General features: G+C 45.6%; 1 protein-coding gene across 1 annotated transcript in view; it reads right to left on the bottom strand.

Moving 5' to 3' along the window:
• Positions 1–27,175, bottom strand: part of CFAP61 (cilia and flagella associated protein 61) — a 676,218-nt gene that overhangs the window by 352,290 nt on the left and 296,753 nt on the right. Inside the window, exon 18 of the mRNA XM_030196227.1 lies at positions 4,718–4,845. Coding sequence (XP_030052087.1) covers positions 4,718–4,845 — 128 coding nt within the window. The remainder of the gene's footprint in view (positions 1–4,717; positions 4,846–27,175) is intronic.

A 27,175-nucleotide genomic window follows, 5' to 3' on the forward strand; every position in this document is an offset into this window, starting at 1 on the left:
GGCTGACAGTAAGGTGTATTTCTCAGGTATTAATGGTCATTATGGGGGAGAGCAAGCATTCTGACATGTTTTCTTTAGTGCTCAACTGGGGCGGTCTAGCTGGGACACCGCCCTGGGATAAGAGATGCAAATTCACTGTGTTAGTGGAGCAGCCAGAATGGGAGAATGGCTAGTTTGCGAATAGCAACATTAAATGTAGACAGTATTCATTCGCCTGTCAAAAGATCTAAGATTCTACAATATAGCAAGCATATGAAAATTGATGTATTACTTATTCAGGAGACGCATCTATCACAACCAGAGCACTCAAAACTGAAGCAAAAATGGGTGGGAGAGATGGCCTCTGCTTCGTTTAACAGCAGGCAACGGGGAGTTGTGGTATTGATCGATAAGAATTTAGATTTCACTAGACACAAAATTATCCAAGACCCGGAAGGGCAGTTTGCTATCTGGGCAGGGCTGCTACAAGGCAGCAAGGTCGCTCTCTGTTCGGTCTATGCCCCCCAATGTCTATACACATAAATTTTTCTTGGCCCTGTTGGCCGCATTAGTTACGGTTAACGAGTATCAAATAGTGGTGGGGGGGGATTTTAATATCACAGCGGACCCCTTAGTGGACTGTAATCCCCCGATAAAGAGAGCCAAAGGCATGGAGGAGAAAGGAGTGGGATTTTTGCACAGCGAGCTGGGACTGGTAGACATATGGAGAGCTCTTCATCCGGATGAAAGGGAGTACACTTTTCTTTCCCCAGTACACAATGTGCAGGCCAGGTTGGATTATGTACTGATATCTCCCTCCCTATTCTCAGGGGCGCATAGGGCAACCATAGAAGCAAATGTGGTCTCAGATCATGGCATGGCATGGTGTGGGTGGACCTGGATGGATTAACAGGTAAACGGGTATCGGGGTGGCGAATGAATCCCACATTGTATTTGGATCCGGAGTTTAAAACTTTCTTAATAAAAGAATGGAAGCTGTATCTTGCAGAAAATGCTACGCAGGATATCGGGCCCGTAACGTTTTGGGAAGCAGGAAAGGCGGTCATGCGGGGTAAGATCATAGAATATACAGCACGCAAGAGGAAAGACCAGGATAGGGAACTCTTAGCCCTGTTGAGCCAAATGCAAACTGCCCGAGGCCTGGCAGCGCGGGGAGATACAAAGGTGAAGGAAACACTGCAGGAATTGAAATCTAAGATTAATGAAATCCTAAGGGCTAAGAGAGATATTCAGCTATATAAATATAATTTACACAGATGGGGGAACAAAGCGGGAAGATTATTGGCTAGCTTAGTGCGCAATAGACCGGCGAAACAAGTGATCTCTCGCATTAAAGCGAGGGCAGGGCGCATGTGCATCAAGGAAGAAGAGATACAGGAGGCATTTGTGGCATTTTACCAAGCATTGTATGACTCGGGACAATGTGATGTGGGGAAGCGAGAAGAGTTCTTCCAAGGGCTTGATCTGCCAGAGTTAAACTCAGCTCAGCTGGCTATTTTAAATGAGCCCATTAAAGGGGAAGAGATTCAGATAGCACTCAAAAGAATGAGGTTAGCGAAGGCGCCTGGGCCCGATGGCTTAGGCCCCGAGTACTATAAAATCTTGGGGGATCACCTACTGGGCCCGTTTGGTGACATGGGGCAGGCCCTTCTTACTAAGGACCAATTGGTGGGTGAACTGACCCATGCCACCATAGTTGTACTACCTAAGCCAGGTCGCGACAAGGAACAACTGGGCTCGTACAGACCAATTTCCTTGCTAAACCAGGACATAAAGATGTTTGCGAGCATTTTGGCGTCTAGGCTGGGAAAGGTTCTGCCCTTACTGATTCATAAAGATCAGACTGGGTTTGTGCCAGGGAGATATGTGTCGACAAATATATTGAGGGCCCTGAGTGCTATGCAGGCTACCGGTGGGAAGCCCGGGGACGCCATCATCGCAAGCCTCGACGCGGAAAAGGCTTTCAACAAGATATTGTAGGACCACTTGTTCTGGATTCTGCCACAATTTGGTATATTTGGTGAATTTCTGGCAGGGGTGAGAGCACTTTACAGTAAGCCAACGGCCCAGATTTTAATCAACGGAGAACTGTCTAACAGATTTGCGTTAGAGAGGGGCACGCGACAGGGGTGCCCCTTGTCTCCAATGCTTTTTGTCTTGGCGCTAGAACCCCTGGCATGCAAAATACGGCAGATGGCAGAGCTTCGGGGGATTGGGGTGGGAGAGAAGGTGTATAAGATTAACCTTTTTGCGGACGACATGCTAATATTTTTGGGTGATGCGTCTGGGGGAATCCCTCTTCTTATTGATAGAATTCAACAATTTGGGAAATTCTCAGGTCTCCAGATAAATTTTGACAAATCAGAAGCGATGGCTCTGTCATCTAATTGTGCTTGTAGACAGCTTCCCAACTTTCCCCTAACATGGTCCACAGGTCCACTAAAGTATTTGGGAGTATATTTACATCTTGATCTCTCACTAATGTATAAAAAGAACATTGGGGATAAATTGGAGGCAATACGGGGCATGTGCAACAAGTGGAAAGAGTACCCTATCTCCTTTCTGGGAAGAGTGGCACTAGTAAAGATGGTCCTTTTCCCCAAGGTTCTGTACCCCATTCAGATGTTGCCCGTATGGGTTAAGAGCAAGGATGAGAAAATGCTACGGGGCATCATTTCTTCTTTTATATGGGGTAACAAGAGAGCCCGTATTGGGTACACAAAACTTGTTAGAGAACGGGCGGAGGGGGGAGTTAAGTTGCCGGATTTAAGGCTATATAATGTAGCAGGAGCTTTGCGATGGATACATGAACTACACACGGGGGCGCGAGTTTTCGCCCCGTCGGAGGTATGGGAAACTGAGGCGGCTCCCTTCTCGCCCTTCACAGCCCTGCATAATATTAGATTGCCAACTAAGTTGTCACCGCTGCTGCGTCCGTTAGGTTCGCCATGGCGGTGGTGGAGGGAAAAGGTGGGGGAGGGGAAGGGAGTGTCCCCATTTTTAGAGTTGAGGGGCAATCCGAGGTTCCCGGCGGGGCAGGGAGCGCAGACACCCTTTAGAGAATGGACAAGAGGGGGGTGCCGGTATGTGGGGCAACTGGTAAAGGCGGGGGAGGGGAGTCTCCCAACTTATGAGAAGTGTCAAACTCAGTGGAAGCTGTCAAGAAAGTTATTCTTTTCGCATATGCAGATTGTACACTATGTGCAGTCGCTGAGGCAGCAGGGTAATGAATACCCCGTATTTAGTAAGTTAGACACTTTATTTATGCAATCATCCCCTGAGACCAATAGACTTTCATTCTGGTATAAAGTGGGACTGCAATGGAGAAAGACGCCCTTTTTTGCTCAATTGGCACAAAATTGGAGTTTGTTTATAGGAAGGGAGATATCAGAGAAGGAACTCTCAAGGTGCTTTTACCTGGCATTTAAGAATACCCCTAATGTTGGGCTTCACGAAATCCAACTAAAAATTTTGCACATGGCATATGTCACCAGAAGCAAGGGGAAGCAGTTGGGACTCTGGGAGTCGGATGAGTGCGACAAATGTCAAAGGGGCAAGGGTACTATAGTGCACCACTTTTTAGAATGTTGGGTTTTGCGGGACTATTGGGAGTGTTGGGGGCGTTGGAGGGGGTTCTTCAGGTGTCCCTAGAGTGGTCGTACAGCATATTGCTGTTGGGTTTGGATGAAGAACTTGTGGAACAGGGACTATCAGATCCTCAATTTAAGTTTGTATTGGTGGCATTGGTGATTGCAAAAAAGGTAATCTTGCAATGCTGGATAGACAAAGCTCCACCCCCTCTGGCCAAATGGCGAAACAGTATGAAGCAGATGGCGGAATAGGAGCAGGGGGACTTGGAGAGACCTGGTAGAACCAGCAGTGGGTATACCGCAATATGGAGTAATTGGCAGGCGAGACTCAGATAACAATTCACACAAATACCACACAGAATAGGAGAACCCCATGGCTTGAGAGAAAGCAAAATAACACAATCCAATAACTTGGAGTACCTGAGTACTCAGCTCCAGCAGGGTAGTAGGGAGGGGGGATGGGGGGGGGCTGGGAAGGGGGGGCATAATACAAAATAAAAATACAGAGAGACAGAATTTGTTTATGTAACATACTACTTTGGATGACGTGTAGAGAGGCGGGGGAAGGGGAGATAAGTCTATTGGTGTTTTACAGGGTACCTAAACTCCTATAGCCTCTGTTCATATGTATGATTTGTTAGTGTTTTTAAGCTGTACCCACAAATGCCTTGTTTTCTTGTTGAAAGACGATGAGATGCCTTATTTGTATGTTTTGTCTCTGTGTCTAATAAAAATATTTAAAAAAAAAGAAATAACTTGAAAAATGTTGATGACATTTAGGGCTCCGTTTACTAAGGTGCGCTATCATTTTTAGCGCATGCTAAAAATTAGCATGAGCTAACCGTGTAGACACCCATAGGAATATTATGGGTATCTACATGGTTAGTGCGTGATAATGTTTAGCGCATGCTAAAAACATTAACACACATCTAGCACAGCTTAGTAAGCAGGGCCCTTTGTATGTCATTTTATATCATTTTTAAATTTTGGGTTGTCTCTTGTTTAATCAGTAGGGTGCACTATTACACAAAAGTACACACTATGGTTGAAAAGGGCGCACCATTAACCTAGAGTGCACAATCTTGAAAAAAACTATTATTATAAAGAGAAAGAGAAGGAAATCTTACCAAAACACAAGCGTTTCCAGAAAGGAGATTCCAACATCAGATGCTCCAACAACTACAATTCTTGCATTGATGGTCACTTTAGGCTCTAGAGTAAGCTTCCGATTTATGTGATTCAGGGCATAGTTTACCTGTCAAAAAACACACTTCATTGTCTAGTGGCAATTAGGAAGAACTACTAAAATGTTTCTGGTATGTTAGCAGGCATTTTCTTGCTAATTCATTTTTTAAAAATTATAGTTTAGTAGAATACACAGGAGAGGAATGAAATCATGTTTCTAACTAGAAAATATCTATTCAGCTGGGCTCTGTCTCTGCTGAAATGGTTGCTTGGTTTATAGCTCTATATTAAACAACGACTAAAGCAATAAACTTGCACAAAACTGCTGCATCTAGTACAGTGTTTTCCAAGTCCAGTCCTGGAGTACCCTTTGCTAGTCAGGTTTTCAGGACATCCACAAATGAGCAAAGCAAGAGGAGACAGCAAAACATTAAAGAAGTAACTGCACTACTCAATATTGGCAATATTCATAACCTATGCTCTACTTCCAGCATTTTGAAGCAACAAGGGACACCACTAGTGATGGCTCTTAAATGAACAAGAGCTCCTTTCTGATAACACAGGCTTCTTATTTTTAGCTACAATTTCAGCTCCAGAGAGTGGGAATCAATGGACTGCATGAACGGCACAAGTACTTAGAGTATATAGCACAAAGTGAAGAGCTAGATATGATAGGCATAATAGGACAAGGCAGGAGGAGGATAACCAATGAGACACTGTGATACCAGAGTATAAATTACATCACAGTGATGGGTGGTGCTATCCTATCCTATATAATAAAAAGCACCTCCAACATTCTGAAGCTGACTCCGTGGCACTGTGGCAGTGTAGGGTTCGTAAGTCTGTATTTCAGCGTTTCATTGGCTCTCACTGTCAACGAAGAACCAATCAGACAGAACGGAACTTGGAGGAGGGAAGTGGAGTGGATTGAATCTCAACAAACAATCATATACAGGGAGGTACGAGAATCAGTGGAGGCAAGTGCACAGAACGGAAGGGAAGACAAACATTTAATCACTTTGTCACTCACACACACACACACACACACACACACACACACACACACACACACACACAGACATCACACACACTCAATCACTCTGTGTATCTCTCTCTTACACTGTCTGTAAAGCACACTGTCACTCTCAGTCTCTCACATGGGCAACTGTATGTTGCATTCTCACGAGTAAGGAGCTCTTCTGATTTGATTGTTAAACTGATTGAAGGGCCTGAACAAGGAAAACTTTTACCACATTGTAACACAGTTTACACAAAAAATATTGTATATAAAGAAATCTTACATATGTAAACAACAATTATATTCAGAATACAACCGTGGAAACATTAATGGCAGGAACTCATTACATTGCTAGTGCCCATTTCATTGCGTTAAGAAACGGGCCTTTTTTACTAGTATGTTAAAGAAGGCATTGAGTCAAACAAATTGCAATGTGGAATTTTTATGGAAAGATATTCCATGTGTGAAGGAAAGAGTGTTGGGGGTATACTACCATCCATTTGATCAGAAGGAACAAATGATATTAACAGGAATTAGGTAAGCAAACAAATTTGGCAAGTGTGGTTTCAATTACCCAATATTGACTGGATAAATGACACATCAGGAAATGCTAGGGAAGTAACTTTTCTACTTGAAATAACAGCTTCATGGAGCAGCTGGTTCAAGAGCCAAAAGAAAAAGGAGTTATTTTAGATCTAGTCCTTAGTGAAATGTAGGATTCAGTATAAGTAGTAACTGTAATGGGGACACTTAGCAATACTGATTATACCATAATTAAATCTGAATTAAACTGGAGTGAAGACACTAAAGAAATCTACTGTAATAGCATTTAACTTTCAAAAGAGCAATTATGATAAAATGAAGAAACTGGTTTTTAAAAAAAGCTAAAAGAAGTACTTGCAAAGGTTAGTGTTTAAATCAGATGTGGAAATTGTTTATAAAATACGATCTTGAAAGCTTAGACTAGACTAGATGTATGCTACGTATTAAAAAAAAAGTGGAAGGAACTGAAATAAACAAACATCAGTTTTCCTAAAATCAAACCCACATCAACGAAGAGAATTAGAACATACCAAGGAAATAAAATCTGAAAACAATAATCCAAAGGGAAAACCCCCCTCACTTAAAATCCTGCATTATCACTATTTATTTATTTATTACCTGCTTTTGATATACCTCCCTTCTAGGTAAGCCTAAATCAAAGCAGTTTTCAAAGGTAGTTCAGCAAGATCAAATATTTGATTAAAATAATATCAAACTATGCACTTACCTAAGAAATACTATTACAAAATGGTAGATAAGTAAATGTATACAATAAATTCTATAATCTTACTAGTGAAGACAGTGTGATAAGCAGCTAGGAGGTGCTTGTCATGAGAGAATGATAGGAGTAAAAGTTAATGTTAACTTCCACTCCTTAAGCATAAGGAAGAGTAAAGCATAGGCTTCTTTCGGGAAGCTAGATTACATTTCCCAATAGGCAGTAGGGCTGGCATTAGAAGGAGCATCTGTTTGAGAAACATAGCGGGGGGGAGAGCTAATTATGTAACTGGTCTCCACAATAAGTAGCTGGGAGTCAGGAAAAGGTAGAGAAGAGTTCTGTGTCTAGCAGGAAACCATGTCAGCTGCTTAAGGAACTTGAAGCATTTAAAAGAACTTTGGTGCAGAGGTGAATAAGAGGTGACCAAATTTTGGTTTTGGTTTCAGATTTGGCACCAAAACCAACCTGAAATCCCAGTTCAGGATTTGGCTGAAAATGCTGGAGGTCCAAGTGGTCCCAATGCTGGTTCCAATCCCAAAATGGCTGCCAGGACCTCCCATGGCAGTCTCGCAAGGCTGCTGCAGGAAGTTCTAGCAGTCGTTTAGGCTGAGGAACCAATGGGGACAAGACAGACTGGGGATTGCTCTTATCCAGAAAGAGGCCATTAGACCACCAGGAGATTTAAAAGGTAGGCCTGGACGACCTGAGGAAGGGTGCCACTAGACCACAAGGGCATTTAAAAGTAGGCCTGGGGAGAGCCTTCGGGTTATGGGAGGGTGGAGGGACTGTGCTGGGGAAGGAGTGGTGGCGGATGGTCTGGTAGGACCCGTTCTCTGTCAGGGGATGGGAGGAGGAGCCAGCTTCAGTTTTAGCTGAAACCAAATGGAAAATTTCAGTTGCTGATTCAATTTCAGTCAAAACTAGTGGAGGAGTGGCCTACTACTACTACTACTTAGCATTTCTATAGCGCTGCCAGGGTTACGCAGCGCTGTACAAGTTTAAACATGGGGAAGGACAGTCCCTGCTCAGGAGAGCTTACAATCTTGGTTAGGGTGGTGGACTTTGGTCCTGGGGAACTGAGGAACTGAGTTCGATTCCCACTTCAGGTACAGGCAGCTCCTTGTGACTCTGGGCAAGTCACTTAACCCTCCAATGCCCCATGTAAGCTGCATTGAGCCTGCCATGAGTGGGAAAGCGCGGGGTACAAATGTAACAAAAAAAAACCTGAGACCCTCAGTTTCAGTTACACTCCTGAGTGAATGCCAGTGTAACCCGCTCCTGTCACCCAGGAGTGGGTTCACGCTCAGGAGGTGGACTTCTTGGGTTCAGGAGAATGGGTGCTCAATACTCACTTCAGGATCCCCCCCAGGTCACACATAGGAACCACACAGTAACCAGGAGAAGTAAGAAAAAGTAGCTGAACTTTATTTAACAACTGGAACTCTGCAGCAACAGTCATGGAAATCCTCAGCTCACATCTATGATGGTAATCATTCACGATTTTATGCAGTTACAAGAGCAAATAGTCTTTCTTTATTGGATTATGCACGTACACAAAACCCCTTTTGCCTGCCCTGCACCCAGCTGACACTCTACAATTATCTTTTCCATTGTATCTTCATCATCAGTGAAGAACTGGACCCAGTATTCACTGTCCAAACCTTTCAGGGGTTTATCCCGAATGGAATCACCAGCCGCAGGCAGATAACATCCTACCCTTAAGCCTGGTTTGCGGCAAGACTCCCCAATCTCCAACCCATAGGTCGGCTTCTCTATTTAGCTTAGGAGATTAATAGTAATAGATTCGATCCAGCTCCCCTCTCAAGGGTCTCTCAGCAGGCACCCCTCTTTAGTTCCAATGGGTCACTTGGTGGGGGTTTAGACTTCATTGACCCAGGCTACCAAGGACAAGTTTCACAGCATTGCCCTTCCTTAAATAATTCATCAGCTCCACCCCACACTGAGGCTCCACGAATCATGACACCTTCCAGTGCGAGATGGACTCATGATTATTTCCATGCTGGGTTCCTCTCACACAGGGCTACAATATAAGAGGAGGTTACATTCTCCCCTCAGTCAGAAAGTGCTTGCCTCAAGGACCTCTAAAACTTTATACAATTTAATAACATTCAACTTTATGATATTTTTTTTTACTCAGTATATCTTCAACAGATCTTGTGACTGTTTCACTTAATAACAATTTTTATTATCAAGTTATACTTTTCTTACTTGATAACATAGCTTCACTAGATTCAACTTATGAATTGATGCAACATTACTCAATATTAGTTACTAACAATTAACTTGTTACTTCAACATAATCCTATAACATTCTTCAATAGGGTCTATTACCCCAGCATTACTTAGCACATCATTTTTCTTGCAATAACAGGACATATTATGCCTCTTCCATAATTACATTCTCAGCAAAACACACAGGTTATTGCATTAACTATTTTTGTTACAATGGGACCAGAGTCCTACTCCACAGTCACAGTTCAACCATACTACTTGGGATCTGGTTTCTGAGCCTTTAGGCCTCCTCTCAGCGGACACATTATACTGTAATATTTGTAAGAGTACACAGAATCTACTACATCTACATAGTGCAACCTAATGGACCAACCCACAGTCCATTCATTGTACTGGTTCAGGATATGCCCCTGCATAACAGGCCCCTCTCGATTCACCAGATAGATGGGATCCGGAGTTATTCTGCGGTAGATTTCATCCTTGGTCCATATCTCCCTTTGAGCCTCTACCAAGCACATCACCGCCAAGGGTACATATGGGTATGACAAACCCCACAAATCCCAGACTAGATTCTTCATATACCTGTCCACTTGGCTGATCTTTGGGAGTTTTGTGCCCACTGCTCTTCCACTTTTAATCCAGATGCTATTCTTCATATTGTCAGGCACTGGTTCTCCTAGGGGACTCCGGGTGTAACACTGGTCAGCCCTGTGAATCAATCACATTGGCCAGAATCCTCAGGGTCCAGAGCAGTCAGTTCACTTCTGGGCTGGTCACCACACAGTTGGTAGCCAAGTTAACAGGGTTCTCCAGATCAAGTTCTCCAGTCACCAAGCACAAAGAATCAAGCATAGTGGTTGATATTGGCAACCCCATTTCCAAGTCTTTTGGGATGTCCACATAATACTTGCTTTCTGAAGGCGCAAGAAATCCTTTACAATCAAGGATAGTGGTTCAAGACCAAAACTGGAGTTAGTAACCCAGAATATTCTGATTTACTCCAGTTCAGAGACATTTTACTGTCTTGCAGTGATCCAGGGGTGGACTGACCTTTCGGGCAACTGGGCAGTGCCTGAGGGCCCTGAGGCTCAGCCCAGATGCCCGCCGTTCTCCCGCTGTTCTCCCCATTCCCACACACTACCTTCCTGCTGCGGCAACCACTACTGCTGCTGTTACAACAGTGGCAGCAAAAACAAATAAAGATTGCGACGCGGAGCCACACTGTTCCTCCTGTTCGTGGCTGCCGGTCCCACCTTCCTCTAACAATTTCCTATTCCGGGGCAGCACCGGTCAGCTGCGAGCGGGAAGCGAACAACGGTACAGCCCCGCAATCTTTTTTTCTATTTTTGCCGCCACTGCTGAAACAACAGCAGGGCAGTGGTGGCCGCAGCAGGGGGGTATAGGGTGGGAGTGGGGATAGCCTGGTCCTAGTGTGCTGGTGGTAGTGGGGGTGTCCGGTGGGGAGGGGGGGTGAGAGAAGGTTTGGGTGTTGGGTGGAGCTGAAAAAAAGACTAACACTGGATGGAAGGGGGAGGGTGTGATTGAGGGTAGGGTGGAAGAGTGGGGATATGGGGATTAGGTGGGGTGATAGTGGGGACATATAAATTGAGCAGGAATAAAGAGGACCCCAGGTACAGGGTGATGGGGAAGGACAGACGATGGATGGAGAATGGAGTGGGGAGGGGGAACAGATGTCAGATGGAAATGGGGAGAGGAGGGACAGCCACTGGATGAAGGGGAGAGAGGGGATAGAAGCTTTATGGAAGGGGGAGAGAGGATGCAGATGTTGGATGGAACTGGGGAGAGAGAGGGGCCTGAGTGGATGGAAGTGAAGAGAGAGAGTGGCCAGATGCTGGATGGAGGAGGGAGAAAAAGAGGAGAGACTCTGGATGGAACTGAGGAGACAGAAGGGTCAGATGCTGGATGGAAAGGGAGAAGAGAGGAGGGTCAGATGCTGGATGGAAAGGGAGAAGAGAGGGGGCAGACGCTGTTTGGAAAGGGGGAGAGAGGGGGCAGACGCTGGATGGAAAGGGGGAGAGAGGGGGCAGACGCTGGATGGAAAGGGGGAGAGAGGGGGCAGACGCTGGATGGAAAGGGGGGAGGAGAGGGAGCAGATGCTAGACAGAAAGGGGAAAGAGAGAGAGGGAGCAGATGCTGGATGGAAAGGGGGGGGGGAAGAGAGAGGGATAGATGCTGGCGAGAGTTAAGAAGAGATCGAGGAAAAAAGAAACAAGAGACTGGGACCAACACAATTAGAAAAAAGTAAACGGCCAGACAACAAAGATAGGAAAAATGAATTTTATTTTTAGTTTAGTATAGCGAATGCTACATACCTGTAAAAGGTATTCTCCGAGGACAGCAGGCTGATTGTTCTCACTGATGGGTGATGTCCACGGCAGCCCCTCCAATCGGAAACTTCACTAGCAAAGGCCTTTGCTAGCTCTCGTGCGCCCATGCGCACAGCGCATGCCCGGCCGTCTTCCCGCCCGAACCGGCTCGTGTTCGTCAGTCCCGTAAGTAGCAAGACAAAGACAAGGGAAGACACAACTCCAAAGGGGAGGCCGCCGGTTTGTGAGAACAATCAGCCTGCTGTCCTCGGAGAATACCTTCTACAGGTATGTAGCATTCGCTTTCTCCGAGGACAAGCAGGCTGCTTGTTCTCACTGATGGGGTATCCCTAGCCCCCAGGCTCACTCAAAACAACAAACATGGTCAATTGGGCCTCGCAAACGGCGAGGACATAACTGAGATTGACCTAAAAACTTATCTAACTAACAGAGAGTGTAGCCTGGAACAGAATAAAAAATGGGCCTAGAGGGGTGGAGTTGGATTCTAAACCCCGAACAGATTCTGAAGCACTGACTGCCCAAACCGACTGTCGCGTCAGGTATCCTGCTGCAGGCAGTAATGAGATGTGAATGTGTGGACAGATGACCACATCGCAGCTTTGCAGATCTCTTCAATAGTGGCTGACTTCAAGTGGGCCACTGACGCAGCCATGGCTATGACAATGTGAGCCGTGACATGACCCTCAAGAGCCAGCCCAGCCTGGGCGTAAATGAAGGAAATGCAATCTGCTAGCCAATTGGATATGGTGCGTTTCCCCACAGCCACTCCCCTCCTGTTGGGATCAAAAGAAACAAACAATTGGGCGGACTGTCTGTTGGGCTGTGTCCGCTCCAGATAGAAGGCCAATGCTCTTTTGCAGTCCAATGTGTGCAGCTGACGTTCAGCAGGGCAGGAATGAGGACGGGGAAAAAATGTTGGCATGACAATTGACTGGTTCAGATGGAACTCCGACACTACCTTCGGCAAGAACTTAGGGTGAGTGCAGAGGACTACTCTATTATGATGAAATCTGGTGTAAGAGGCCTGGGCTACCAAGGCCTGAAGCTCACTGACTCTACGAGCTGAAGTAACTGCCACCAAGAAAATGACCTTCCAGGTCAAGTACTTCAGATGGCAGGAGTTCAGTGGCTCAAAAGGAGGTTTCATCAGCTGGGTGAGAACGACATTGACATCCCATGACACTGTAGGAGGTTTGACGGGGGGGCTTTGACAAAAGCAAACCTCTCATGAAGCGAACAACTAAAGGCTGTCCTGAGATCGGCTTACCTTCCACACGGTAATGGTATGCACTGATTGCGCTAAGGTGAACCCTTACAGAGTTGGTCTTGAGACCAGACTCAGACAAGTGCAGAAGGTAGTCAAGCAGGGTCTGTGTAGGACAAGAGCGAGGATCTAAGGCCTTGCTTTCACACCAGACGGCAAACCTCCTCCATAAAAAGAAGTAACTCCTCTTAGTGGAATCTTTTCTGGAAGCAAGCAAGACACGGGAGACACCCTCTGACAGACCCAAAGAGGCAAAGTCTACGCTCTCAACATCCAGGCCGTGAGAGCCAGAGACTGGAGGTTGGGATGCAGAAGCACCCCTTCGTCCTGTGTGATGAGGCTCGGAAAACACTCCAATCTCCACGGTTCTTCGGAGGACAACTCCAGAAGAAGAGGAAATCAGATCTGACGCGGCCAAAAGGGAGCAATCAGAATCATGGTGCCCCAGTCTTGTTTGAGTTTCAACAAAGTCTTCCCCACCAGAGGTATGGGAGGATAAGCATACAGCAGACCTTCCCCCCAATCCAGGAGGAAGGCATCCGATGCCAGTCGACCGTGGGCCTGAAGTCTGGAACAGAACTGAGGGACCTTGTGGTTGGCTCGAGATGCAAAGAGATCTACCAAGGGGGTGCCCCACACTTGGAAGATCTGGCGCACTATTCCGGAATTGAGCGACCACTCGTGAGGTTGCATAATCCTGCTCAACCTGTCGGCCAGACTGTTGTTTACGCCTGCCAGATATGTAGCTTGGAGCCACATGCTGTAACGGCGAGCCCAGAGCCACATGCTGACGGCTTCCTGACACAGGGGGCGAGATCCGGTGCCCCCCTGCTTGTTGATGTAATACATGGCAACCTGGTTGTCTGTCTGAATTTGGATAATTTGATGGGACAGCCGATCTCTGAAAGCCTTCAGAGCGTTCCAGACTGCTCGTAACTCCAGGAGATTGATCTGCAGATCGCGTTCCTGGAGGGACCAGCTTCCTTGGGTGTGAAGTCCATCGACATGAGCTCCCCACCCCAGGAGTCAGCACCTTTTGTGGCTGAGGAATTTGGAAGGGGCGTCCCAGAGTCAAATTGGCCCAAATCGTCCACCAGCAAAGGGATTTGAGAAAACTCGTGGACAGGTGGATCACGTCCTCTAGATCCCCAGCAGCCTGAAACCACTGGGAAGCTAGGGTCCATTGAGCAGATCGCATGTGAAGACGAGCCATGGGAGTCACATGGATTGTGGAGGCCATGTGGCCCAGCAATCTCAACATCTGCCGAGCTGTGATCTGCTGGGACGCTCGTACCCGGGAGACGAGGGACAGCAGATTGTTGGCCCTCGTCTCTGGGAGATAGGCACGAGCCGTCCGAGAATCCAGCAGAGCTCCTATGAATTTGAGTCTCTGTACTGGAAGAAGGTGGGACTTTGGGTAATTTATCACAAACCCTAGTAGCTCCAGGAGTCGAATAGTCATCTGCATGGACTGTAGAGCTCCTGCCTCGGAAGTGTTCTTCACCAGCCAATCGTCGAGATAAGGGAACACGTGCACTCCGAGCCTGCGAAGCGCTGCTGCTACCACAGCTAGGCACTTCGTGAACACTCTGGGCGCAGAGGCAAGCCCAAAGGGTAGCACACAGTACTGGAAGTGATGTGATCCCAGACGAAATCGAAGATACTGTCTGTGAGCTGGCAGTATCGGGATGTGTGTATAAGCATCCTTTAAGTCCAGAGAGCATAGCCAATCGTTTTGCTGAATCACGGGAAGAAGGGTGCCCAGGGAAAGCATCCTGAACTTTTCCTTGATCAGATATTTGTTCAGGGCCCTGTTTTCTTTTCCACAAGGAAGTACCTGGAATAGAATCCCAGCCCTTCTTGCCCCGGTGGCACGGGCTCGACCGCATTGGCGCTGAGAAGGGCGGAGAGTTCCTCTGCAAGTACCTGCTTGTGCTGGAAGCTGAAGGACTCAGCTCCCGGTGGACAATTTGGAGGCATGGCGGCCAAATTGAGGGTGTATCCTTGCCGGACTATTTGGAGAACCCACTGATCGGAGGTTATGAGAGGCCACCTTTGGTGAAAAACTCTCAACCTCCCCCCGACCGGCAGATCGTCCGGCACGGACACTTTGACGTCGGCTATGCTCTGCTGGAGCCAGTCAAAAGCTCGCCCCCTGCTTTTGCTGGGGAGCTGTGGGGCCTTGCTGAGGCGCACGCTGCTGACGAGAGCGAGCGCGCTGGGGCTTAGCCTGGGCCGCAGGCTGTCGAGAGGGAGGATTGTACCTACGCTTACCAGAAGAGTAGGGAACAGCCCTCCTTCCCCCATAAAAACGTCTACCTGAAGAGGTAGATGCTGAAGGCTGCCGGCGGGAGAATTTGTCGAAAGCGTTATCCCGCTGGTGGAGCTGTTCTACCACCTGTTCGACTTTTTCTCCTAAAATGTTGTCCGCTCGGCAAGGGGAGTCCGCAATCCGCTGCTGGATTCTATTCTCCAGGTCGGAGGCACGCAGCCATGAGAGTCTGCGCATCACCACACCTTGAGCAGCGGCCCTGGACGCAACATCAAAGGTATCATATACCCCTCTGGCCAGGAATTTTCTGCACGCCTTCAGCTGCCTGACCACCTCCTGAAACGGCTTGGTTTGCTCAGGAGGGAGCTTGTCCACCAAGCCCGCCAACTGCCGCACATTGTTCCGCATGTGGATGCTCGTGTAGAGCTGGTAGGACTGAATCTTGGCCACGAGCATAGAAGAATGGTAGGCCTTCCTCACAAAGGAGTCTAAGGTTCTAGAGTCCTTGCCCAGGGGCGCTGAAGCATGCTCCCTAGAACTCTTAGCCTTCTTTAGGGCCAGATCCACCACACCAGAGTCGTGAGGCAACTGAGTGCGCATCAGCTCTGGGTCCCCATGGATCCGGTACTGGGATTCGATCTTCTTGGGAATGTGGGGATTAGTTAGAGGCTTGGTCCAGTTCGCCAGCAATGTCTTTTTTAGGACATGATGCATGGGTACTGTGGATGCTTCCTTAGGTGGAGAAGGATAGTCCAAGAGCTCAAACATCTCAGCCCTGGGCTCATCCTCCACGACCACCGGGAAGGGGATGGCCGTAGACATCTCCCGGACAAAAGCCGAGAAAGACAGACTCTCGGGAGGAGAAAGCTGCCTTTCAGGGGAGGGAGTGGGATCAGAAGGAAGGCCATCAGACTCCTCGTCAGAGAAATATCTGATGTCCTCCTCCTTCTCCCACGAGGCCTCACCATCGGTATCAGACACAAGTTCATGAACCTGTGTCTGAAGCCGTGCCCGACTCGACTCCGTGGAAACACGGCCACGGTGGGAGTGCCGAGAGGTAGACTCCCTCGCCAGCACCGGCGAAGCTCCCTCCACCGACGTCATCGGGAATCTTCCTGGGAGGCGGCTACAGCGATGTCGGAGACCTCACCCCGGGCAAAGGGCCAGCCGTCGCCTCGCTCGACGGTACCGGTGGCGCAAGCACCCCCGGAACCAGAGAAGGGCGCAACAGCTCTCCCAGAATCTCTGGAAGAACGGCCCGGAGACTCTCGTGCAGAGCGGCTGTGGAGAAAGACTGGGAAGCTGATGCAGGCGTCAAGGTCAGAGTCTGTTCCGGGCGTGGAGGCGGTTCTGGGCTGTCCAAGGTGGAGCGCATCGACACCTCCTGAACAGAGGGTGAGCGATCCTCCCGGTGCCGATGCCTACTGGGTGCAGACTCCCTCGGCGACCCAGAGCTCTCGGTACCGAGGCGGGAAGGAGACCGGTGTCGATGCTTCTTTGATTTCTTCAAACGAAGCATGTCACCGGAGCTTCCCGGTACCGACGAGGAGGACGTAGAATCCAACCGTCTCTTCCTCGGGGCCGAGGCCGAAGAAGGTCGGTCTCGGGGGGGCTGTACCGCAGGAGCCCTCAGGGCAGGAGGAGACCCACCCGAAGGCTCACTGCCACCAGCAGGGGAATGGACAGCCCTCACCTGAACTCCAGTCGAAGCACCACCGTCCGACGACATCAGCAACAGCGGAGGTCCCGGTACCACCGACGTCGACGCAGCCTTCCGATGTCTCGGTACCGACGATGCAGAGGGTCGAAGCCTCGATGCAGTCGATGCCGAGGTCGAAGACTTCGATGCTGTCGACGTCGATGCACTCGATGCGTCCTGTGCTGTTGTTGACGAAGAGCCCGAGAACAACACGTTCCACTGGGCCAATCTCGCTACCTGAGTCTTCTTTTGTAAAAGAGCACAAAGACTGCAGGCCTGCAGGCGGTGCCCAGCCCCCAGACACTGAAGACACGAAGCGTGCCTATCAGTGAGCGAGATTACCCGGGCGCACTGGGTGCACTTTTTGAAGCCGCTGGGAGACTTCGATGACATGGGCGGAAAAATCACGCCGGCGAAATCAAAATTCGCGATGATGACGAAAGGCACCAAAAATAAGGGAGAGAAAACCCGTACCGAGGCCAAAAAGGCCGATCCCGAAAGCGAAAGGAAACTTACGCTGGTGGAAAAAACTGGACACACGGGAAGGGACAAAGACCGAAAGGTCTCTCTCTTTTTTTTTTTTTTTTTTTTTTTAGCAAAAATCGCGAAGACGCGCGAGGGTCAACTTGAGGGGCACGAAACAGCGGCAAAACACGACCGTCCCAAACGCGGACAAAAGAAGACTGACGAACACGAGCCAGTTCGGGCAGGAAGACGGCCGCGCATGCGCGGTGCGCATGGACGCGCAAGAGCTAGCAAAGGCCTTTGCTAGTGATGTTTCCGATTGGAGGGGCTGCCTTGGACGTCACCCATCAGTGAGAACAAGCAGCCTGCTTGTCCTCGGAGAAAAAGTAGTGTGGTAGCTGTGTTAATAAAGAAAATGGAAATAAGATGATATCTTTATTGGACTAATTTTAATACATTTTTGCTAATGTTTGGAGACCCAACCCTCCTTTCTCATGTCAGAACAGAATACCTTAATAGCAGTATACTGTCCTGACCTGAGGAAAGAGGTTTTGGCCTCTGAAAGCTAACTAGAAAATATATTTGATCCAATAAATTGGTATCATCATATTTTCAATTTTTTTTGTTTTATGTGTATTTGTTTACCTATAGTATAGTGATTGAAATATGTCGGTTTTTGACATTTGCATCTATCGGCGGGGGAGTATCAGCAGCACAGCGGGTCGGAAAGAACTGGGATGGTGGGAGTGTCGGCTGCAGCAGTAGGGGGCGTCGGGTAGTGGCCAGGCAGGGGGCTCAGACCACTTTCAGTCCACCCCTGCAGCAATCTCTGTGAAATCAGATCTGTTAATGGTTTAATACAGATGTTAAACAAGATGAATTATAAACAATGAACCCTGGGGCATCCCATACACCAAATTCCAAAGATCAGAGCTCTCCACACAACAAACCACACAAACCAATCTTTCACTCAGCTCCCTACCCCATTATCTACCAGCCAGTCCAAGAAAACTGAATGGTCTGAAGAGACATCCAGCAAAACCACCACCAAATCCAGACCCCTATTTATTTTCCTTTATAGTTCAACAGTCAATGCAAGAAAAAACTCTCACTATTCCATGTTTGACATGGAAACGTACTTGGCATAAAGGTGTCCAGTAAATATCTCTAATATCTGAAAGGTTACAGTTTTCGTCTACAGTTTTCTTAACCATTGACTGGAAGATGGGAGATAAGCCTGTAATTCTCTAAGAACATGGCATCTAAATTAACTTTAAAAAAATACACAAATGAACCACTACTGCTTTCAATAATTTTGGCAATCAGATACCAAAGAAGCATTTTCAATGCATTTAATTAGCTGCAAGATTTCATCCTCCATATGCTTTCACAGGCAACACCAGCACTGGATCAAAACAATAATTCATTGGCCAGGCAGACCACAACAACTAGTAAATCTCCTTTAAACTGTAGTTGATCAAAATGATAAAATTCCTGGCAAACTCTGGGTGCCTCATTTAAAAGCACAGGTTTCAAACTGAAATATGATAGGGGCTTTACTCTCTGAATCACCTCTGCTACCTGGTGTACAAGGTGATGTCATACAATCATGAATAGTTGCTGTTCTTGAAGATATATAACGCTTGGCTATTTGGATTTATTTTTCCAAATTAAGCTAGGAGGTTTTGTGTATCCTTGAAGGCTTTAGTGATGTCTTATAGGTATAGGTGTGTTTTAAAAGTTGTTTTAATATATTGTTTGTTGATTAGTTTTCTGTTTTGTTTTTATGTAATATGTTGCCTTGGGCTCTTACAAAAGTAGGGTACCAAACAAATGTGTAAATAAATAATAACAAATAAATAAAACACAGCAACATTTTCTATTGAAACTGAACTATCAAGTGCTATTAGAATAAAACCCCAGTATTAACTATAGCCAAGACTGTTTCACTATTTCTTTCTAGTTCAGTACTGTTATTTTTTGTAGTTCAACAAGGAAACATAAGGCAGTAATGCAATTTACTGGGTAAGAGCTGTATCTAATTTATGAAACAGCTCCTGTTATAAGTCAGTGCATAAACAGAACAGTTTTTGTTCATCACACAATGCCTTAAATCCAGCAGCTGTCATGTCTTGAAAATCACCTTTGAAATAGCTAAGTATACTAATTGGCCTTAGGGAGACAGAAATTAAGTATATCAGTCCTATAATACCACCTTTTTAAACAAAATGTCAGCACAAATGTTTGCATATGTTTCAAAGAGGCACAATCAGGCCTGAAAACTGACAAGGTTTTTCACCCCCCATCTTGTTCATTTTATAGATATCTATTAGAACATCAGTTAACATAGAAAAGTCAAAGAACCATTGCCACAGTTTTAAAAAGCAACATATAATTTGCATATGTATCATATCTTAGTATTTGTATTTGGATATAGTAAGCCTGTCTTTTCCAGGTCTTCACTAGCACCTGTCCTATTTATTCTGCCTGGGAGAGCAAAATGTCTGCTTACAGAACCCGCTGTTACCTTAATGGCAAAATTTCTTGACTGACCCTGCAGGGGATTCTTCTACACATGCACAATAAAACCTCATGATTTTTGATACATTTCTAATCTATTCTTGTGTGCAAGATTTAACACTTGTTTCTCACCTATATGTCTTGATAAACAACTATATAATTACACATATGGAAGAGCAGATCAATGTTAAACAAAATGTTTCCACAAAACTAAAAAAGACATTTGGGGTCACATGTATCAAGATGTGTTAATGTGCATTGGACAATTTAGTGCCAAAGCAAAATTATGTGCAATGTATTTTTCAAAAAAGGCAGGTAAATTTTATTCCCTGGGGGCTGCAAAATACTGGCTGCACTAAATTAGTCTACTAATGTTCTAAAAACCTGAAATGGATGTATTTGCCCTTGTAAGTAGCAGTGGGGAACCTATATAGTCTTCAGTGTAGGTGTTTTTCAATGATGCTAGCATTCTGGAACAGAGCCTGTGGTTAAACGCACAATGTGCATTCAATAATCAACTTAATGGTATATTTTTCAAATTGTGCTAGCATGCGGCAAAGCATGTTAATATGCATCATCACAACTTCTCAATTAGGCCCCTTAATATATATTCTGTGGATAATATAGCAATGTCTCTGGTTTGTATAGGAAAGCAAAATTCTGAAATAGCCTTACTAATGCAATCATTTAAAAAACTGGTACTGAATTTCTTTATGATTCAAATCATTTTTATTAACAAACCAATCAGCAATCAGAACAGCAATAAAAATAACTTTCACAGAATCCAGGATCAGATACTCCCCTCCCCCTCCCAAGTACCATTCCCACCCTCCCTCCTCCAAATCTATACAAGCAAATAACTATGTCTCAATCGTTAGTCCATTGGCTATGATCAGAAGTTCAGTATTTGTCCTCTGGCAGCGGGAGTGAGAGTCTTCCAGAAAGGAAACCATCTATATTGAAAATGCAAAGCTCTCGCGGGGGTTGAATTGTATATCTCAAGCCTCTCCAGTCGCAATAAAAATAGCATCTGGGCACGCCATTGTTGGATGGAAGGAGCATGATTTGAAAGCCACTCAGTAAGTATAATTTTCTTAGCAATAATAGTAGCCCACAATACAAAATCTTTAAACCGCGAGGCATTGGTGGGCCCAGCTGAGGGTGACCACACAAGAGCATGGGATCATACTGCCAGCCTGTGGTCCACAAAGCCAATATCCGAATTAAGAGGGTTTTCCAAAAAACAAAAATCGATATTTACGGACAGGAACAAAACATGTGGCCTAAAGTCACTCCCTCCGCACCACACTTCATACAAGCTCCACCAGGCGATAGACCCATATGAAAGGCTCTCCTTAGAGAAATAAACATATGAAAAGTAAATTTATACTGGAGTTCCCAATGAGCCGTTAACATTGAAGGCTTGCGCAGAGTTAATACGTGTGCTTTAAACATTGCTGTGGAAAGAGAAGCACACAAATCCTCACTCCATAATTTAGCAAATTTTGCAGTCTAACTCAAGTACTGTATCCCTAAGGTGCCAGTGATGAAATGACAATGGCACCTTCTGTTGTGCACCAAGTGAAAAGGCAGTAGCCAGCTCCTCTTGTATGTCCTCAGTCAGTGACTCCCATGATACGCTGGTAATGCAGTGTTTTAATTGGTAATAATGAAATAGGTCCGATGATAACAGGGAAAATTATCTTTGGAAGTCAACAAAGGGCTTAATTCGACCTTCTTCTGTCAACACATGGAGTAGATAGACCAATCCATGTCTCTGCCATCTGCGAAAAACGGATATATAGATCCAGGAGGGAAGGCTGGATTATCACATATAGACATATATGGAGTAACCTGTGGAGAAAAGCGATGATGACGGCAGACCCATCGCCAGATTGCTCTGATTGCATGACTGCTGTTGGAAAAATGAAGGAAGAGCGTAGTACTGGGGGTATACTCCCACCAGTTGCATGTAGCAAGCAACTGAAGTGAACATTGTAAGTCAAGTTAGTTTCAATTATATTGGCTGAAAAGTCTTGTGTAGAGCAAAACCAATCAGTAATGTGCCTCATGCCACTAGCAACGGTTAAGTGCCACAAACTTAAGAGGCCTAAGCCCCAATATTCTACAAGACTCTGCAAAATAGAGAGCGGCAATCTCACCTTCTTCCCCCGCCAGAGAAATCGCTGTAACAGATGGTTTAATTTTCTCTCATCTTTGTGCGTGAAATATAATGGTAAAATTTGAAATGTATAGAGCCAGCAAGGAACAATTATCATGTTATACAATGCAATACGGCCTAAAAGGGATAGCAGATAGGCTTGCCACATTTGTAATCTAGTACAGATATCAGAAAATAACTTGGCAACATTAAGCGAGTACAATTGAGATAGATCACACGGAATACGCACTCCCAAATATTTGATAACATCCCTCACCCATTGCTATAGGAAAACTCCCCTCCAGCATAAGCCTTCCCCCCGTAGAACCTGAAGAGCCTGGGACATCTGGAGGTTCAAAAGAAAGCCAGAGAAATGACCAAATTGGGTAACTATTTTTAGCAGTAGTGGCAGCGAAGGTTCAAGTTCGCTCGCCACTACTAATATGTCATCTGCGAATGCTAAAACTTTCACAAATTTGCCACCCACCACAATCCCAGGGACCTTCCTCACCAACTTCAGCTGTCGCAATAAAGGTTCCACAGAGAGCACAAATAATAATGGAGAAAGTGGACATTCCTGTCGCGTGCCTTTACAAATGGGGAAGGTGGCAGTACGGATCCTATTAATGAGTAGAGAGGCTGTAGTACTCACATATAATGCCCATATTGCTCTATAAAACCAGTCCTGGAATCCCATATAGCGCAAGATACCAAACAAGTAATCCCAACCCACTCTATCAAAAGACTTGTCGGCATCTAAACTAAGAAGCAAGGCAGGCTTTTGGATCTGCTGACTGCGCCATAGCCAATAACAGATGGCGAACATTGCTCTCTGCCTGGCAGTGTCTAACAAATCCTGCCTGCTCCACCCTATTAATCTCGGAAGAAATCAAGCCAAGTGATCAGCTAACAGTTTGCAAGAATCTTAAGGTCCACATTTAGGAGTGAAATAGGGCGATATGAGTCAGTTTGGTCATCCGGCCGCCCCGGTTTCAATATCAAGAAGATCAATGCAGTATTTGCATATGGTGGGAACTCACCCTCCGATATTACTTGGTCATAGTAAGCATGAAGTGGTCCCAGGAAAGAGGAAGGCAGCAACTTATAAAACTCTCCAGAAAACCCATCTGGGTCGGGGGCAGAAAATAACACTAATGATTTAACAACATCTTTGAAGTTCTTTCTCAGTGAAAGGGGCATCTAACTCCTGAAGCTCTTGGGGTGACAACTGCGGAAGCCCTACTCGTGTCAGGTAACTATCCAGTGGAGGCAGGCTCCTGGTGTGATCAGCTTCATATAGCTTAGAAAAGTACTGCATAAATATCTTTGCTATTTCCTCACTTTTATTATGCACGCACCCACTCTGATCCAGATGTCAGTGGAGGAGTAGGCTAGTGGTTAGTGCAGTGGACTTTGATTCTGGGGAACTGAGTTTGATCCCCACTGCAGCTCCTTGTGACTCTGGACAAGTCACTTAACCCTCCATTGCTCCTGGTACAAAATAAGTACCTGAATATATGTAAACTGCTTTGAATGTAGTTGCAAAAACCTCAGAAAGGCAGTATATCAAGCCCCATTTCTCTTTCTCCTTTATGGCAGTTATCGCTTTGCACGCCCCCAAGGACTTGACAAGATGTGCTAATAGTGGCCCTGCTCTATCACCAAACCTTTGAAGTCTGTATTTACGATACAGAAGGGACCAAGTTGCATGTTCGTGGTGCAGAGAATTTAAGGCTATGTGCAGAACATGCAATTGTTCCCGTGTTACAGAATTGGTTTGAGGAATACACAGTTTCTTTGCTTTTTTAAACTTTGACTCTAATTGAAGTATGGTTACTCAGTTACACCAGCCAGCGGCAGGATCAGATGCAGTGCTAATGCCATCCTAGACCCGGTGAAAGGGCATGCTAAAGACAATGAGGATCATTAGGATAACCTACCTGTAGTTGTTAGCTTCTCATTTATCTTGGCCAGTTCAGAAGTGATTAAAGTGAACCTATAGGCAGTGCTTTTTTTGTAGGAAAAAAGGTACCAGTACTCATTATGAGCGGGGCCACCACCTATGGCTCCACCCCTATGATAGCCACACCCATGTTAGCCACACCCCTTATACCAACCATGGCGCATATAAACAGGCATCATTGAAAATATTATACCAGTACAGGAGAAAAAAATAACTTGAATTTTTTCATTATAAATAATTTCTGTAAGATGTTACAGCTCCAGTATACCCATCGCAAAATGAGATAGCAGATGTAAATTCTCAAATTGGACATATTCCAAACACTAAAATGAAAATAAAATGATTTTTTCTACCTTTGTTGTCTGGTGACTTTGTTTTTCTGATCATATCGGTCCCAGTCTCTGATTCTGCTGCTCTTATCTGTTCCCTTAACTCCATTTCCAGAGATTCCCTTCCATTTATTTCTTTACTTTCCTCCTTTCTTCTTCATTTCTTGTTCTACATCCATAGGTAAAAGCTGGGTCCTCCGCAGACTTATCGGCCGAGGATGCCCATGTCTTAACCACGCCCCGCCCCACCTTCGCTATGCTGCCAACACGCCCCCGTGAACTTTGGTCATCCCCGTGACGGAAAGCAGTTGAGGACGTCCAAAATCAGCTTTCGATTATGCCGATTTGGGCGACCCTGAGAGAAGAACGCCTATCTTCCAATTTGTGTCGAAAGATGGGCGCCCTTCTCTTTCGATTATGCCCGATAGCCAGCCAAATTGCTTTATGATGCCTCAAAGCTGGATTTACCTTAGAAAGTTTTGTTGGGTAGTTTTGTTTGCATAGCCCTACACGATTTTCACAACTTTTGCTCAGTTTGGATACTCCTCTTCATTTTTTCAAGTTTTCCATTTAGGAGTTACAATTTTTCCCTTGGTTTATTTTTGTAGAAACCCAAATAGTAGCAACATTTCATGCTACCAATCCCAAGGCAAGCAGTGGCTTCCCCCATGTTAACATCAACAGCAGACTATGGACTTTTTCTCCAGGAACTTGGCCAAACATTTTTTAAACCTAGATATGCTAACTACTGATATCAAATCCTCCAGCAATGATTTCCAAAGATTAACTATTGTTGAGTGAAAAAATATTTCCTCCTATTTGTTTTAAAAATATTTCCATGTAAGCTTATTGACTAACCCCCTAATGTTTGTACTTTTTAAAACAGTAAAAAATCGATTCACTTCTACTTGTTCTACACCACTCAGGATTTTTATAGATCTCAATCATATCTCCCTTCAGCCATCTTTTTTACTAGCTGAAGAGTCCTAACCTCTTTAGCCTTTCCTCACATGAGACCAGTTCCATCTCCTTTATCATTTTGGATAGAGACTTAACAGGGGAGGGTTTTGAATCTAGAGGACAAGGGGCAGGGATCAGAGGAGGGATATGCTACGGGATGAGGAGAAATCATGGAGGGGTGGGGGAGACAAGTGGGGGGGGGCAGGGGGATCAGAAAGGGAGGTGACTAGAAGTGGGGGGGCTTAGGGGTGATCAAAATGAGGAGGTTTGGGGAAAAGAGTAGAGGGATTGGAGGGACTGGAAAGGGGGGAAATCAATCAACTACCTGGAAGTTATTTGGGTGCTGGTCAATATTTAGTGCCAGCATGGCATAACTAAGCACTAAAAGATAGCACAGTCAGCCTACTTTGATCTTGGAATCTTAATCGCAGACTTGAGTGAACTGTGTAATATCTGAAGATATAATTTAAGAATTTGTGTAATGATTCAGTTATTTGTATCACTTTCTTTCAAGATTCTATGCTTGATAACAAATATTGTAAACTATAAAAATAATAATAATAATAATAATAAAAAAAAAAGATAGTACTGCCTTTTGTATGGCCTTATCTGGCCAATTAGCTATGCAGGCAATGACACTGGATATGGCCCATGACCGCACAAGTGCCAGATGCACTAAACTTAACGAGCCATTAACGAGCAAGTAGTAAACCATGGCATGCACTAAATGTTTCTCAGAGCCATTTTCCGATCACGGTAGCAGTTAACGAAAACGGAATGCAGATGAGCAAATTAGTACCCCAATGTGTATAAATCGTATTGTAATGAGATGCACTACCGTTTTCCGATTGCCTAACCGTGGAAAATCTAACAGGAGGTGTGTACCTCTCATTGGGGCTGCGCAGCCTCTAAAAACATCTATAAATGTAACAAAAAAAAATCTGGGAAAAAAAAGTACAAGTGCTCGTCAGGGACGTCCTTTATGGATGTCCTTCACTGCCTAGTCACATCCAAGTGCTCGTCAGGGACGTCTAACACGAGCTGGACGTCTTTCTGCAATTTTTGTGATGGGTGTCCTTCTTGGACGTGTTTTTCTTACCTGCAATTAGGTAGGACTTCTCTGAAGGAAAAAAAAAAGGACATCCCTGTTTCTCTTATCTGCCTAAACTTACCACAACCACAGTTGTCTCAACAATCCCCTCCAAGGTTGTTTTCAGCTTGTGCCCCCCCCCCCCTACACAAGATCGGGACTTGTGAGGATGTCCAAATCAAAACTTTTTGGATGTCCCTCCCTCCAGGTCTCTCTCAGCCAATCACAGCGAGTTTAGCTGTTACCCCACCTATCTTCATCCCATCCTTCTCTATCCAATCGTATTATCTTTGTGATTCTTTTTACCCATATATTGTATTACCTCTATGATACTTTGTACCAATACATTGTGTTATCTCTGCGACACTTTGTACTCATACATTGTAAGCCACACTGAACCTGCTATCGAGTGGGAAAGAGCGGGATATAAATGTTATAAATAAATAAATAAATTCACAGCTTTTTCTTTAAAGGCAGGGTGGTGGCAGGAGACGAGGGCTGTCCTCTCTGGACGAAGCTGGTGGTCGGGTCGGGGGCTCAGATGGGAGTGGAGCTGAAACTAGGGGCTGAAAAAGGGGGCAGGTGGGAGATGTGGGCTGGGGCTAGAACTAGGGGCAGGTGGGATAAGGGGGGCTGGAACTGGGAGCTGAAAAGGGGCAGAGAGAGAGAGTTGACAGATCTTGGATGGATGGATGGATGAATGGGGGGGGGGAGAGGGATGGCAAATGGTGGATTGAAGGGGCAGAGAGAAAGGGCAGACAGTGGATGGAAGGGATAGAAAGGGCAGACAGTGAATG

This window comes from Microcaecilia unicolor, chromosome 3, assembly GCF_901765095.1.
Source record: "Microcaecilia unicolor chromosome 3, aMicUni1.1, whole genome shotgun sequence".
NCBI lineage: Eukaryota > Metazoa > Chordata > Amphibia > Gymnophiona > Siphonopidae > Microcaecilia > Microcaecilia unicolor.